At 47.9% G+C, this 16,113-nt stretch overlaps 1 protein-coding gene across 1 annotated transcript in view; it reads left to right on the forward strand.

Annotated features, from left to right (window-relative positions):
- LOC144106462 (uncharacterized) overlaps nucleotides 1-14,988 on the forward strand; it is an 84,520-nt gene extending 69,532 nt beyond the window's left edge. Inside the window, exons 28-32 of the mRNA XM_077639278.1 lie at nucleotides 1,570-1,667; nucleotides 2,095-2,143; nucleotides 4,971-5,077; nucleotides 11,859-12,135; nucleotides 14,366-14,988. Coding sequence (XP_077495404.1) covers nucleotides 1,570-1,667; nucleotides 2,095-2,143; nucleotides 4,971-5,077; nucleotides 11,859-12,135; nucleotides 14,366-14,671 — 837 coding nt within the window. The 3' untranslated portion in view covers nucleotides 14,672-14,988. The remainder of the gene's footprint in view (nucleotides 1-1,569; nucleotides 1,668-2,094; nucleotides 2,144-4,970; nucleotides 5,078-11,858; nucleotides 12,136-14,365) is intronic.
- Nucleotides 14,989-16,113: the final 1,125 nt, after the last annotated feature.

Here is a 16,113-nt window from a genome sequence, read left to right on the forward strand (position 1 = left end):
TTATATATAAATTCTCAGTGGATGTGCCCCGTTTCGAGTACTCCACTGGAGATTGCCAGCTGCTCTGCTCTGTCCACTAGGTAGGCCTGGGCAGCAGGGTCATCGGTGGCCACCATCTCCTCCCATGTCGGTTAGGGTTTGGGGTCTGGGAGTATTGTTTGTTTGTCGCACGTCCACATCATATGTGTAGGGTGGGGCCACCGCTGCACCATGGACATGTTTCTTGAAATTGGATGGGTGCACCTTGTACAGGTTAAGGCGGAGCGGGGAGCTTGGGAAGTTGGCATCGAGACGCAGGCAGGAGTCTTTGTGATCGGCAGTGCTTGTGGCAACCAAGCCCTATTAGCGGTGGAGTACTTTCAGATGGGGACAGATATGTTGTGGTGCGGAAGTGCCTTATGTGACTATCCATTTATCCGTCCGTCCGTCCGTCCGTCCGTCCCTCCCTCCCTCCCTCCCTCCCTCCCTCCCTCCCTCCCTCCCTCCCTCCGTCCGTCCGTCCGTCCATCGACTGTGACGATATAAAGCATTCTGCCTTAACGCTGCAGAGTTTACCAGTTGTGATGAGAGCCTTAGGCTTCATTAGAACTGTTTGAAAGGAAAAGAAGAACTGTGGACAAAAAATAAAAATAAAAAAGAAACATGTGTTCAAGAAAGCAAGAAATGTCTTCTAGTAGCTCCTGACCAAAATGCTACACTGGGAATGCAGAATTAAATTTTTCTGCCCTGCTGCCACTTCTTACGATGCAGTATCTGACTTAGTGTTGAGCTGTCGCAAAGGGCATTTAGTGTCATCCCCATGTCTCTTTTGGGGGCACATGTCAAATCCACTTTGTCCCGGACATTCAGTTTGACATTCAGGGTTGCCAGCAAGTCTGCAAAAGTTCCTTTAAAGTGATCCCTAAATACGTGGTAAATGGGCCACAAAACAAGAAACAATAGTACAGGTGCTGATCACTGCCTCTCCTGCTCTTCTTTCTTAGTTCATGTCTTTTACACTGTGCAATTCTTAAAATTTGCAGTCACCAGGAAAAATTTGCAGGATGCGTGTGCCCCAATGATGTGGTCACCTGGTGTTGACAGCAGCTGGTAGGGTACGCACATTCCCTCTTACTTGCAGGCATTTCAGGTCATCGGCTTGTGTGACTACGCCAAAATAAATTTTTTCCCCGCACCTTTAGCCCGTAAAACTTCATTGCTAGCTGCTCCTACTTGGGCCTGTGTGGTAAACATGCCATTGTGATTTTTAAGTATTTGCGACTCGCAGAAACACAACCAATTTATTGTTGCAAAGAAAGCTGGAGGGGCGTATCTCTTTCGTCTCCATGAGTGTAGTGGCAGATTTTTCCACATTACTCGGCAAACGTCCACCTCCGAAGCCACGTTTTCGCAACTTGCTGCTCACAGTATGAATTACCTATAGATTGCAAAGGTGTTCAAAGGAACACTGTTCAATTCAAATTCGAAATTTGACTATTCACATGTCCCTACTGCTGTCTGTTCCAGAGATGTTCTTGCCTTGAGCTCTGGCTGACAGCCTCCACTTCTATGCCCTTGCTGTTCTTGCAGGCCTTACAGTACCAGTTTCAGGCATTGATGTTTGACCCCAAGGTGACCCGCGAATTTCTGACGAGGACTGCAGTGGAAGCTGTCACGTACTACCTGGGGTGAGTGCGGAAGAAAGGCAATGCGCATTTGTTCTTTCCATTCCCTCCATTCAGTGTAAATTTTCGAATGCTGAGCAGTGTTCAGCAGCAGGTTTCGTGAAACACATGTGACCCACCCCTTTGTTCTGTATAATATACTCATAATTCGTGCGCTCTTTCTTTGGGGTAACAGCCATATGTTCTGCAGCACCAGTGTTATTATTGTTAAAAAGAAATTGTCTCTACATTTTGTTTTGATTTACATAATTGTAGTACTGTCATTTCATTGTTTCCTCGTTCAGTTTTGCACTGATTTAATTTTCAGTGCAATTCACAAGCAGCCGTACTTGCACCTAGCATTGGGAAAGCAGTGTCAGACAGTGTGGCTAGAGTTTGAGATGCTCCTGAGATGTCTTTTGACCTGCCTGTTTTATTCTTTCATTTTCAGGCTGATTGACAAGGAGAACAGTGAGGCCAACTGTGGCTTCTTTGAAAATGTGAGTGCTTCTACACACTAGCATGCTATGTGAGAGAGGTGTCGGTGTGGTTTGTGCAAGTGGATTGCACAGCACAGTGAATATTATGTGCGTGATAGAGTGCAAATTAAAAGATGGTTAAATATCTAAGCTATAACTAGTCACCTTTTCAATTTTTGGTTTTAGGGTGCGAGGTGATATATTGTGAAACTGAAGGCTGTCAGTATCGATCACAAGCCCAGTTTTTAATCTTCTGAATTGGCATTGTGGTTTGGAACATCGAAGGTGAAAAATACGCTTTTGAAAGCTCGTTGAAAGCTTTCCCGCATTGCGCATGTATAAAACAGCTTCGCTGTGCATGATATCATTGGCACATTGGCATTGGAAGGGTGAGACTGCTTCTAAAAGGGAAAAAGAAATGGTCAGCAACACGTCAGTTTTGTGTTCGAAACCGGCATGCGTCTTAGGACGGCTGACGAATGTGCAGGTTGACAGCTGTCATCGCCGCAGGCTGGCGGTGAAGGTCTGAAACTGAAACTGCATGGCCAGGCTATTTTTTGGCCTAGCGATAGACCCTCCGAGTGTTCTCACGCCTACTGTTACGCTCACGTCATAGATGCGTGGATTACAATGCACCATGCAGTAGGCGGTATTTTTACACAATCGTTTGCCCTGCCGCTGACATCTCGACTCGCCCCCCCCCCCCTCCGGAGCCCCATATGAAGTTCTGCAAATTGGCTTTCTCACATATCACAGTTAGACAAAACAAGATGGCAGAGCTCTCACTATAAGAGTTGTGAAGATGACAGGACAAGTTTCGTAGGTGTGGACATTAAGTATGAAACATGTTATTGAAGGGTCAAAGAACAAAAAAAAAAAACACTCACTGAACCGTTGTGACTGTTCGAAGCGTGTGGTTGGCAATCTTTTTCACATCGCGTGTGATATGTGGGTAGAGCCACTTGCGCGATTTTGCTCGGGGTCTAGTGCTAGCAACCTCCGAATGTCATCGGTCCACACAGTAAACTATGGAGAATAAAGCGAAGAGGGCACCTTTGTGCTGTTTTCCCGACACTTCAAACTCAAGTTTAAGATAGTATGCCCAGATATTGCGGTTTTGGCATGGTAGGATTTTATGGTAGCTGGCGTGGCAGTCGATCGCTGCCAAATATTCGGAAATTCTTGAATCTCAACTTTTCGAATCAAGTATGAACTGAATAATGTGTTCGATTCACGTTCAAAATTTTGAGTATTCGATCAATCCTAGTAAAAAGAGATGAGAGCATGTGGTTTTCATTGTTTTCAGAGATTTTGATCTTGCTCTTCAATTGGTATTACCAAAGTAATGAAGCCAACTTAACCAACATCTTGCGAAACCTAGATAACCGGTGGTCCTTAAGGGTAACGGAGTGGATTCCACGAGAAGGCAAGCGTAGCAGGGGTCTGCAGAAGGTTAGGTGGGTGGATGAGATTAAGAAGTTTGCAAGCATAGGGTGGGTGTAGCTGGCAAAAGATAGGATTCATTGGAGAGACACGGGAGAGGCCTTTGCCCTGAAGTGGGTGTAGTCAGGCTGATGATGGTGATGATGACCAATGTAACTAGCTGGCATGTGTGTGTGTAAAAAAATTGGCAGTGGCTTAGCTCGGCTATGCCAGGATATTTATTTATTTTATTTATGACATATTGCAGGCCGTGAGGCCCAAGCAGGAGTGGATTACAGAAACAGATCACAAATTGAGTAAAAGTACCAAAATGCAAACAGAACGCGAGCAGCGGGAAATGACATGAAAAGGCAAAAAACAAGCTAACACAACAAGCAGAAAAAAAAAACTAACAATATGCACTTATCAGGTCAAGAGACCGTACACACGAAGCTGGTAAGCTGTTCCAATCACTGATGGTTTGCGGAAAGAAAGAATGCTGAAATAAGTTAGTCTTTGCAAAGTACGGGGTCAGAGAAAGGGGGCGAAAGCTAAGGCATAGCTTGGTTAGCCTTGGTTAATCTTGATTGCAGGTCCAGGTTAGTCTGGTTGTCTGGCTAGTTGTTGTCACGTGGTTCGTTACGCGGTTGGCCACGTGACCAGTCACGTGGTTGGCTGGTCACGTGGTGCGCTGCGACCACGGTGGGAATGCGAGCACGGCAAAACTGTGAGTTCGTGGCCTATGTAGCTTTCGCTACATAACATTCATAGACGCTCAATGCCATTCATGTGGCAGAGTATGCGCTAGCGTTAGTGTTACCCCCGAACGGAGCAACCGCTACCACTTATGGGTTGAGACCGTGCGAACAGGTGGCGTGATCCAATCCATTAATTAATCACTGTGGGACACATCATACCCCTGCTCCATTCTCCCGATCCAATTCAACGATCACAGTGACACTCCTCCATACACCCTCTCCACTCTCCCCACCCCTCGACCCTGACTGGCCACCCTGGTGTCCCTGCCACCGCCCCTTGCTTCCCACCTCCTCTTCCTCTTCCCTCTCCCACTTTCCCATTCCCTCCTGCATCTCCTTGAAAGTGGAGAGGCAGATTTCACTCTCTCCACTTTGCCTCCTTTTAACAGAGACTTCACAGGCAAACTCCGCACACTTTTTGCTATGATAGTTATTCAAATGCTGACGCATTAAAAGCTGGCAGGACATTGCATATTGTATTGTAATTCAAAATCTGTTCTGTACTGTGGGCTTTATCATTTTTTACTTTAGCACATCTTTCTTTTTTTTGTGCCCTTTTGTACATTTCGCCACTGAATGGTACCTAGTTCCTTTCATGTTTGTTGCATGAGTGGTGCTTGGCAACTTATTGTGATGCAGTCATGCTCGCGGTGCTGGCCCTTTTCCAGATGGTGAGCTTCTGGCAGGAGCAGGAGCTACCCGTGAATCCTCTGGAGCAGCTCTTCCAGGCCCACCTGCCAGACATTGGCTACTCGCTTGGTCTCGTCCTGTTCAGGTGAGGCAGCTACGAAAAGACTAGACGTGTTTGAAAGGAAACTGCCGTGTTCCACATTTTCTCAATTTCGGATTGAGGCCAGCACAAAAGAAAGCCTGCACGCATGAATGTTGTGCGCCCCTGTGTTCTCACTTGCGGGGACCACGTTTGTCACCACTGTTCCGAGCTCTGAGTTTCCCACCATTGGGCTTAGTTGCTAAAATGTCTGTGCGAATCGCTGAAGGGGTCCACCGTCTGCAGACATCCTGATGCTTGACCATGTTACCCAGCTTTAGTGGCCTCCCGCTGGAGCTTCTTCTATGTGTCACATGCTCCAAGGAAAATGTGTTTGCCCTTCCGATGTTGACTGTCTATTGTGGATTGACAATACGTGTGAACACAAGCTGCACGTGCCCCAACATGGCATGTTACTTTCGCAGGTGGCCTAGCGAAGAGCCGCTTGCATGGTGGTATGATCTGGTGGCTGAGAAGGCAACATTTTAGTGTGCTTTGTCAGTTTATTTAGTTATTTATGCAATACCTGCAGGGCATTATTCTAGGGGGTAATATTACAAAAAAGAAGCATACATAATATACCGTATTTACTCGCGTAATCCTCGCACTTTTTTTCCCTGAAAATCAACGCAAAGTTTGGGGGTGCGATAATTATGCGGGGAAAATTTTCAAGCAAATGTTTCCGAGTGTTAAATGCAAAGATGAATGGGTGCAAGATCAGGATTGTCAGGTCCGCAATTGTAAATATAACGAAAACATTACTTTCCAGCGTAACTTACCTTCGTTATGAAAGTACAGGGTGAACGTAAGCTCATGCTGCTAAAGCACTTTATTTGCCGCGCGCAACCTCCCCGTCACTACTCGCGTTGCGTACGTCCTGCAGGCAATTCTACTCTTCATCAGAGTCTGTGTTGACACTGGAATCGATGGTTTCTTCATCTTCTGATGCTTCTTCGTCGTCCCACACCAGGTGGTCCTCGGTCGCATCCAGGGCGTTCGAAATTCCTGTTTTCTTGAAGCTTCTGGCCACCATGTTTACATCAGTCATCCACCATGCCTCTGATACCCAGCTGCACAGCAGCTCCACGGACGGTCTTTTGATCTTGCTGCCCGGCGTCAGAGCATGTTCACCTTCGGCCATCCATTCTGCGTACAGCCTCCGGACGTTATCTTTAAATGGCTTGTTCAAAGATACGTCAAGAGGCTGTAGCATTGATGTGAGGCCGCCAGGTATAACAGCCAGATCCGTGCGCAGTTCCTTGAACTTCACCCGAACCGTCTCTTGAAGATGGCCCCGAAAGCTATCAAGCACGAGGAGCGACGGAAAAAGAAGCGCTCCCGGTCGCCGTTCCCACACAGTCTTCACCCAGTCCACCATAAGGTCCGCAGTCATCCACCCCTTTTCTTGGACGCGCACGTGTATACCAGGGAGGAGCTTTCCTTTCGGGAGGGTCTTCCGCTTGAAAATGACGTACGGTGGGAGCTTCCGCCCGTCCGCCGTCACGCCTAGCATGACCGTGCACCTCTGTTTTTCGGCACCTGTAGTCCTGACGTGCACAGTCCGAGCGCCTGTCTGTTCGACTGTCCTGCTGCTGGGCATATCGAAATTCAGCGGAGTTTGGTCCGCGTTCCCTATCTGGGAGAGCAAGAAGTTTTTCTCCTGCCGGATCCTGATAACGAATCGATGGAAGTCCACTATTTTCTCTTCATAGGCTGCGGGCAGGCGCTGGCAAAGCGTCGTTCGCCTCTCGAGCGAGAGTCCATTGCACCACATAAATCGTGTGGCCCACCCGTTACTAGCGCAGAAGTCTTGCACCGGGATGCCCTCCTTTCTTGCGATTATGAGCGCCTGGTTCCGTATCAAATCAATCGACACAGCAGACCCATCCGCTCGTCGAGCCTTGATATATTCCGGTAAAGAGGATTCGACGGCAGGAAATTTCCCAGTCTTCGGTCCACGGAAAGCCCGGCGTGTCTTACCAGTCGTCTTGAGTTCTTCGTGCTGCCGGCTCCAATACCGGACGCAAAACTCGTTGATGCCGAAGTGTCTGCTGGCGGCGCGGTTGCCATGTTCCAACGCATACTCAATAACTTTTTGCTTAAAAGCAGCTGTGTAGCTTGCGTAGCGTCCCATGGCGAAGCGGCACAAAGAGCACGGTGCAACACGCAAACAAGGCAAACGAGGCCTACGAGACACCGGAGAGCTGGAGACACCTTTGCAAAATGGCGTAGCGGTGGTGAGTGGATGAGCGGTAGCGGCGGTGGCAGCGGATGATAGCACAGTACCGCCGCCTAGTAGCACGCGCGCCCAACCATGGCAGTTAGTTGTGGCCGCAGTCAATAGATGGCGATTGCTACGACAAGCAGACGGCTCGCGGCAGTAATTTTGGGGATGCGATGATTATGCGGGGAAAAAAAAAATTTTCCAATTTTTGATAGCCAATGTGGAGGGTGCGAGCATTATGCGAGTGCGAGCATTATGCGAGTAAATACGGTACAACCTTTGTCCGTAAAGTTCCAAGACTGAGTCCATTAAAAAAAATGCTGCGTTTAACATTGAAATCATTTGTGCAGCACCCCTTCGAAGTAATCTCCCTTGGAGTCCATACACAGCTTCCAATGCTTCTTGAGGTCTTGGAAACAGTTGGAAAACGCTTCTTTTGGCAGGGCTGTCAGCTACTTTGCCGTGGCGTCTTGAAGGGCCTCGACGCTCCCCATCCAGCAACCTTTTAAGGCTCTCTTCACTGAGGAAACGGGAAAAAATCGCATGGGGAGAGGTCAGGCGAGTACGGCGGATGGGGAAGTGCAGTAATGCTGTGCTTGGCGAGAAATTTGTCAAGCTGAGAGCAGTGTGCGGCCTTGCGTTATCGTGGAGAAGGCTCTATTGTCCAGATGCCTATAAGTTAGGGCAACGGCGTCGCAGTGCGTCATGCATGTATTGGAGCACGTGGATATAAAACTCCTGATTCACCGTCTGCTCTTGTTGGACAAACTCGTGGTGTATGACACCTCTGGCATTGAAAAAAAATATCAGCATCATCTTTGTTTTGGTCTTCTATCGTTGCACCTTTCTTGCCGCCGGAGAGCTTGTGGACTGTCATTCAGCGTTCTGCCTCTCTGTTTGAGGATCGTGTTGGAAACACCATGTTTCGTCTTCAGCAATGACGCTGTCGATGAATGCAGCATCCTTCTCTGCATCGGAGAGCAAATCAGCGCTCACTGATGCCTGTTTGTCCTTGTGGTCCTGTGTGAGGGAGTGCGGCACAAGTCTGGCATTCAGCTTTCGTTTCCCCAAGTTCTCGTGCAAAATTTGGTGGCATGTTGTCTTACTAATGCCGAGAGCTTCTGATAGCATGCAGACTGTAATGGAGCGGTCTTGCTGTATGATTTCCCTGATCCGAACCACGTTTTCATTCCATGAGGTTGAAGGGCGCCCCTGTCTTGTGTCGTCTTCCACCGACATTCTCCCCGAAACGAACCTCTTGTGCCACTCGAAAACTCGCGCCTGCGATAATGTCTCGTTGCCGCAACCGTCACGAAGGAGCTCATACATCTGTGTGGCTGTCTTGCCAAGCTTCACACAGAATTTTACGTTTACACGCTGCTCGAGGTGGACGTCCATCTCTCCGCATTTAGTCACAGTAGAATGCGCAGATGACTAGTGACAACATATTTTGTTTTGCATGTAGTGCCATCCAGCGTCTGCCACAGCAATTAACATAAATAGCGCAGGTTAGCCCAAAAGGGTGGCACTACACATATGCACACATTTTTGGGAAATCATTTCTAGAGAAGAAAATAAATTAATGTCAAAACTTTACGGACAAAGGTTGTACATTACATTAAGCAGGTAATATAACGTAATAACCGCTTGAGAAGCCCATGTGTTATGTCATGGTGCTGCTAATTCCCTTGAGGTATTTAATTAATGCCCACAGGTGTGCACAATCACTGCAAAATCGCAGCTGGCAGTCTGTTCTGTCGCTTCTCTTGTGGTGAAGCTGAACATGGGTGGCTCACATTTTCTCTGTTCACCTTCACCAGCCCCTTCTTGTCGCGTTAATTTGGTTGTGCCGCCAAAATAACAGTGGGATCAGCAGCTTGTTACCCTTGCACATGCCCGTTTCATGCATCTTACTCAACCAAGGTTGAAAGAGTAGTTACTGAACCTTAAAACATTTTCCTTCGCTTTTCACATGCACCTGTGTGGCTCTGTCCACCTGGCATAATTTGGTCTGCTCGTTTGATGTGGGGTGTCATTCCCAAATGAGCTGGTAAGGTGAGGGAATAAGCCATGACTGGTGCGGGCAGGAGATGTACTGTATGTGCCATGGTGACCTTTTCATGTGCGCACAGAATGTAGGCAGGCGAAGTGCTGTCACTGTGAGGCAGCAATGGCACCTGACTTGCGCTGCGTTGACTCGTGGACTGTGGATGAGTGGACGCGGACTGCTTTGGCATATGGTAGGAAAGAAGTGCCTCACAGACCCCTGCTAAAGTCGTTGGCTTCCATCCTGTGTGTTACAAAATCGTGGTTGTCAGAAAAAAATGGAGATACAAATATTGACAGTTTGTTTATCAATATCCACTTGCACCTCTGGGTGCTGCACTGAAAAATGCAAGGGTCAAATGTGAGGAATGGGGTTAAGCTGCCTACTCTGCATTGCATCAGCGGCCTTGCAGCAGCAGCAGTGTGGCTGACGTCATGCCACATGTGGCACCACCACTTTCACAAATGGCAAGAGAGCATAGGCTGTTTGCTTTCTCAGGGGGTGCAATATGCATTGGGCAGAACCAGATTCGCAGGGATGACCAAAAAACACGTAGGTGGGAGTTTTAGAATTGCACGTCAAGTTCCAACAGAACATGTTGCGTCCACCTTGCTTAAGGGAGCTAAGAGCTGACTTACTTTTGATTGATCAGCCAGCATGTGAATGGAAAGTGCTGCATGCATGCTGGATGTGTCTGTCCTTTGGAACCATGAAATCCCTTGAGGCAACATTCAAGAATACATAAGCAGAGTTAATAGAACAGACGTGAACTTTGGAATGGAATACAAATGCCTGTCTACATCCAGCTTATCTGTGTAATGGTTGAGGAGGCTTTGAGTGGCATTGCTGAATGAACAGCCTGAAGAATGGGAATGTTGCACTTTACATGGTGCAGCAGCAGAAGGATCCATCCAGAGGAGTTCTGGTGGGCACTTTGGCAAGTTGGCTTGCATTGAGAAGCACAGCACTCCGTCGTCACTGTTTGCATTTAATGGGCCTTCTTTATAATCAGACCATGGTACACATGCTCCAGAACTGTTTGTAATGCACAAGTTTCCCTTTCATTGAGCTATGAGTACTATGCAAATTTCCTTCATTAAAAGTTTGTTTGACATTGTTTTGTATGAGGTGTTATCGTGAAAATTGTAGCAGTACAATATGGGACGTAACGAAGTTCTTCTGGCTTTCATGTAATAATGTAGACGAAGGAAGGCTGTTCGAGGAGCCCAGATGCTGTTCTTGGATACAAGAGAGGTGACTGAGCTGTACAAAGTCCCAGCTTAGTATTACAATAGACCCTCAATAATACAAATCTCATGAGGTCACAAAAAATTCCTATAATCCAAAATTTCGTATTGTTCAAAACGAAAAAAAATATATATGCAGAAGCATTAGAAATGCATTCACGCAGATCTGTTTACAGCTGACAGGATTTATTTACGGCCGTGCAGCCACAGCTCACTACATGCAGTGTGTACAGCACAAATGGCAATCACGATATTGGTGATGTGCGGGTGGCTCACTGCTTGCGATGTGAACCGCATGACTAGCAAACACCGCATTGGTGATTTACGGGTAGTGCTTAGTGCTCGAAGGCTGAGCCGTGGCTGGCACGTTCGTATCATCCGTAGTGCTGCGGGAGAGTGTTTGGAATACTGTCTGAAAGTCTGCAGATGATACACAATGTACTACACCAATTGGGGCATTTTACGAATTTGTATCATCCTAAAGTTCATATCAGCCATGTTCGTATCATAGAGATTCTACTTTATTAACTTTTGTGAAATTCCCCACTATTTGTCACAAACATATTTTTCATAGCAGCATGCTTGATGCTTTATGGAAAAAGATAAGATGGACCATGGCAACTGTCTAAACAAAACATGCAAGCCTTTGGCATGGTTATGTTTTCAGTGCTGAAGTCCAGCAGGCCCCTGTCTTTCTGACAGGTGCCTGGAGGCTCACAGTGCTTGTGCATGTATGTCTCTTTGTCACTTGTCTGCAGCAAGGAGCGATTGTGGCAGAGAAGCATGCATGGTGGTGTGCAAGGTTTGCACTGCTTGGTGTGATGCGTGAGTAGCTTTGACTGTGGCCAGTCTCTTGACCTTAACAGCTTGCCTGGCTGGTCCTAGCAAGCTGGTCTAGGACACTGAACTGCATTGCCAAACATAAAATTATGTCCCCTACTCCCTCTAGATTCACCTTCCTTCATCTCTGAAACTGCAGTCTCGCTCATGTGGACTGAACCCTGCTTTGTGACACATCTGGACACTTCTTCACCTGCTCTTGACTGCCTGCGCACCTGCTATGTGGGGAACTAGATTGAATGCTGTTTATGGAAATGGCGGAAAGCGGTTGTACCAGTATAACTTAGCACAAAGAAAGTGACAAAAAAAAAGAATAGCATAGGAAGTGGGACACAGTGAGCATTGTGTGTAGCATACCAAGTATATCTCACTTCAGTGGACATGGTACAGGCTTAACCAACCCTTACTGTGCCCTGTCTGTGCTTGCAGCAACGAGCGAGAGGTGGTGTCCCATTTTGTGTCGCGCCTGTCACCGGGCCTGTGCCTGTCGCTGGCGGGGGCCATGCGTGAGCGGGTGCTGTCGGGACGCCCCCACGGGGAGCTCATCGGGGCCCTGCTCGAGCGGTCGGGGACCGCTGCCCTGGCCGCCCAGATCCGGCTGGTGGACGAGAGTGCCGGCTGGGAGCCTGCCGTGCCCCCACAGCGACTCTGGGAGCAGCTGGTGCGCAGCCTGGGGCACGGCATGCGCCGAAAGGCCGCCCTCCGGGTGGGTGTCTCACCTCCTGCTACCCATTCTCTGTTCACGGGAATTTCTGGGAGGTGGCATTTCGCAGGCTTTGAGCAGAGGCAGGGAACGAAACAGAAGCACGCTTCGTACTGTGAACCAATATCTCTGCATACCTAGGGCCATCATCCATGCAGTGCTGATGTCTGCAACTGTCTCAGACGAGGCATGTGGCGTACTCGGTTTTTAGTTGGAGATGGGCCGTGTGTGCGTGCCCCCACCAGCAGTGTGCACTAAAGAGGGAATAGGATTTTATGTCATATCTCAAATCTAGAGGAAGAAGTGAACTTAACCGGGACATGCGATGCAGGCAGCAAATAAGTTGGGCTCTGTTAAGGTGAAACAGAGCGGTGACAGAAATATGAGCAGCTGATGCACAGACAGATGTTGACAACATGGACACATACCATTGCACGCACGAAAAGTGCACTTGCATCCGATTTAATGGGGTGGTGGAAGATATTTATTTATTTATTATTTATTCATACTGTCAGCAGCTGCCAAGACAGGAGTTGGTGAAATAATCAAAAACTAGATGCAATACATTAGCAGATCACCGCCGTAGGAGAAATACAAATAAAAGAAACATTATAGGAGGGATTAAGACAAAATGACATGTGATATGGGTCAAAAACATACCAGTCAAACCAGTCACAAATACTTCGTGAGGGCGTTTTCGAAAGCCTTTAAATCCGAACATTAAACTACTTCCTTTGGTAATTTGTTCCATTCGTCAATATTGCGAACCAGAAAAGAGTATTTGAAAGAATCTGTTCTGAACTCCAGAGGTGTGATATGTTTGGAATGTTTTGTTCTGCTGCCAGAAGCATTCAGTGGTTTGACGTATTGGTCTAGATTGAGCTTATAGCTACCTGTCAGCACATGAAAAAAGAATATCAGCCTGTTAAACAGCAGGTTATGTTCACAGTTGTCAGCACAAAAGAGGTGTGACATTACAACTGTCCACAATAGTGTGTAGAACAGTCCAAAACTTGCACCACTTTTCCTAACAGCAATATGGTTGCTCTGATAATGCACTCATCATCTTGCTTTGCCTGTGTTCTTTTGCTTCGATAACTGTCTTGGAACTGCAGCGATGCTGTAGTGACAAGGCATCAGTCTCTATCAGTCTCTTGTGAGAGGACTGCTGTATACAAATAACAGTAACAGCCCACGGATAACTGTGATGGGTACCGGCCACCAGAGCATAGGTGCTTGGTATGTGCAGAAGAGAAGTGTGCTTTGGAGAATGTGCCATCTAACCTCTGAGACCGGATGAGTGTCTGAAGATATTATGTTTTGCATTTTCATATTTTGTTTCTTTGAGTGCAAACATCAGTGGTATACCATCTATGCAAGTGGGTTGGAAATGTCCCCATTGCCCCATTGGCATATGGTCTAGTGCCACAGGCAGATGCACATGCACTGGAAGCGTTCCACACTACTCCACTTTGCAGTGGGAGCTTTATGGTGACTTCCAATCGCAGAGTTGGAGCACTTCGGGAGCAACGATTTCTGCTCTTTTCGGAGCAACTGTATTCCAAACGCAGATCTGAGGCACGGATCGCATCTTCCAATCGTAGACAGGGAGCGGTTGCCGAGCCGAGATTGCTCCGTGGAGCAGTCGGGACTGCTCCGCCGAAATCGGCGTATCCGACTGGAAGTTTGCGTGACGTTCTTTTTCAGCGGCGCCCTACATGCTCTGGCCAGAGCAAGTGTACTCCAATCGCAATTTCAGGTCGCGCGCTCTGCGCCGGATTCAGGCGCTCTGTCACAGAGCGTGCAGACCGCTCCGGGCCTGCGATTGGAATTCACCATTAGTGAAATGGACGTCGATGGAGGCATGTGTGCTTGTCTCCATCGACCAAATGCTTTGCAGTAGAACAAATGGACACAAGTGTGTGGATATACTTGTTCCCCTAGCAACCAGGGGATACCAGCAAGCCATTGGCTGTGGGTAATAGCGTCATCACTTTTGCAGTGGTGGATTTACTGGCAGTTCTTGGAAGGAATGGTTAAGAAATTGCACCATGCATTTTTTGACCTCGTTCAGTGAAACTAACTGACAGCCAGTGCTGCTTTCCTACAGAAAATTTCCTACTTGAGGGGGGGTCATTCATCCCCATAAATGTGCCACTGCACTTATGCCATATTTTTGTGTTCCTGCTTTGTTGCCCACAAACGGGTAAGCATTTCGTGTTTCTCTGCACAGCTCTCGGCCCCCGAGGTGGAGCGTCTGACGCAGGCACTGCTCGCCGAGAAATCGGCCAAGGCTGGTGGCTGCTCCCCGCCCGACAAGCTGGCCGGCAACGCGCTGGTCTTCTCGTGTGGCCACAACACGACAGCTGCAGCTTTCCATGAGACAGCTATGCCTGAGCTGGAGGACTCGCTCCTGAGGCGGTTGCAGCGTCCCCTGCCGCTGACGGCCAAGCTGTTGGCGCGAGGCTATGCCATGCCGGGCGTCATCCCATTCGCGTGCCCACGCTGCGTCGTCAACGAAATACGTGCCAACTGGTGATTGACCTGATGCGGTGGTGTCGCCTGTTTTCGATGCAACCTTTCCCTTATTGCGGGGTCCACTTTTTAAGATGACGACTCTGCCCGAACACTGCTTCCTTGGGCCAGCCCATTCCAGTTCTTGCCACTTTTTGAGCTGTGGGGAGAATGCTTGGTGGTCTTGTCTTTGCAAACCCTGTGAGTGGCTGAGAGTATTGTGCAATAATGTTTCGCGAATATTGTACATGGTGACATAGGCATGCTCAAGGCTGCTATCATTTTTGGGAGTGGTAACGTTTTGAGGTGAACAAAAAAATCTATTTAGTGGGACCATCTGACAAATGAAAAGAATTCCACGTACTACCAATTCTTGAGCGACTAAGTGAAAAGGTCTGCATCATTTAGGGTTGCTGAAGAGAACGCTGGTTGCGTCAGTTACTCTGCTTGCACGAGCAAATGCAAAGATAGGTCGACCCTCTGACCTGTTCATTTTGCAATGTCAAAAGAAGGAAACGTATCCTCCATGTAAGTGTGCACAAGTCTAAGTGCCCCCCCCACCCCCCCCCCACACTTTTATGACACCCAGCTCTAGTCAAGTCCTCAGGTTGCACATAATGTGACAGGAGGGCCCGAGGCCCTCAGCACTCCTTTTTTGCGACCACGCAGTCTTCTTCACAAAACCTCCACAGTATGCAGTCAGCACTGAAGTGACATTCTTCGTATTAAGTATCCAACTTTACTTTTCCTGTGCTGTTCACAGTGTGTAGTTCAAACTTGGCTTAGTGCACACCATATCACTCAAGCACATGAACGGAGGAAAAGGCCTTCATGGTGTTGGTGTGCGTGTGTATCTGACAATTTAGATATTGCTAGGAAAAGAAATACTGACCCACATAATTAACAGTGGCACCAGCTACAGCACATCATCATCAACATTCTGACTACACCCGCTGCAGGGAAAAGGCCTCTCTCATGCCTCTCCAGATAACCCTGTCCTTTGCCAGCTGTGGCCACCGTATCTCCGCAAACTTCCTAATCTCATCCACCCTCCTCACCTTCTGCTGGCACCTGCTACACGCTTGCCTTCTTTTAGAATCCACTCCATTATTCCTAAGGACAATGAGCACAGTGTGGTCTCATATATGCGATTAGTGTCAGAGGCCTTTGTCCTGCACTGGGCATAGCCTGACTCACATCGCTGGGGTTCACAATTATATGATGCAAACTAGGTGTGAGAATTGGAGACCCGTGGCTTGTGTTCTTGCATGATTAAACATGCAGGCCACAAGGTGACCTCACTTTCTCTGTTGTGAAAAGGGAAACGAAGCATTTATCAAGTGCATAGCATTCGTAGGAGCAACCGCAGCACTTTTTTTTTCATCTGGGTAGATAGGATTCCGATAGAGTGTTATGTTGCAGAGGTGGGCCTGAAGAAGAATAGGAAGAGACTGGAAGAAGCAGAAA

Source organism: Amblyomma americanum, chromosome 10 (genome assembly GCF_052857255.1).
Source record: "Amblyomma americanum isolate KBUSLIRL-KWMA chromosome 10, ASM5285725v1, whole genome shotgun sequence".
Taxonomy (NCBI): Eukaryota; Metazoa; Arthropoda; class Arachnida; order Ixodida; family Ixodidae; genus Amblyomma; species Amblyomma americanum.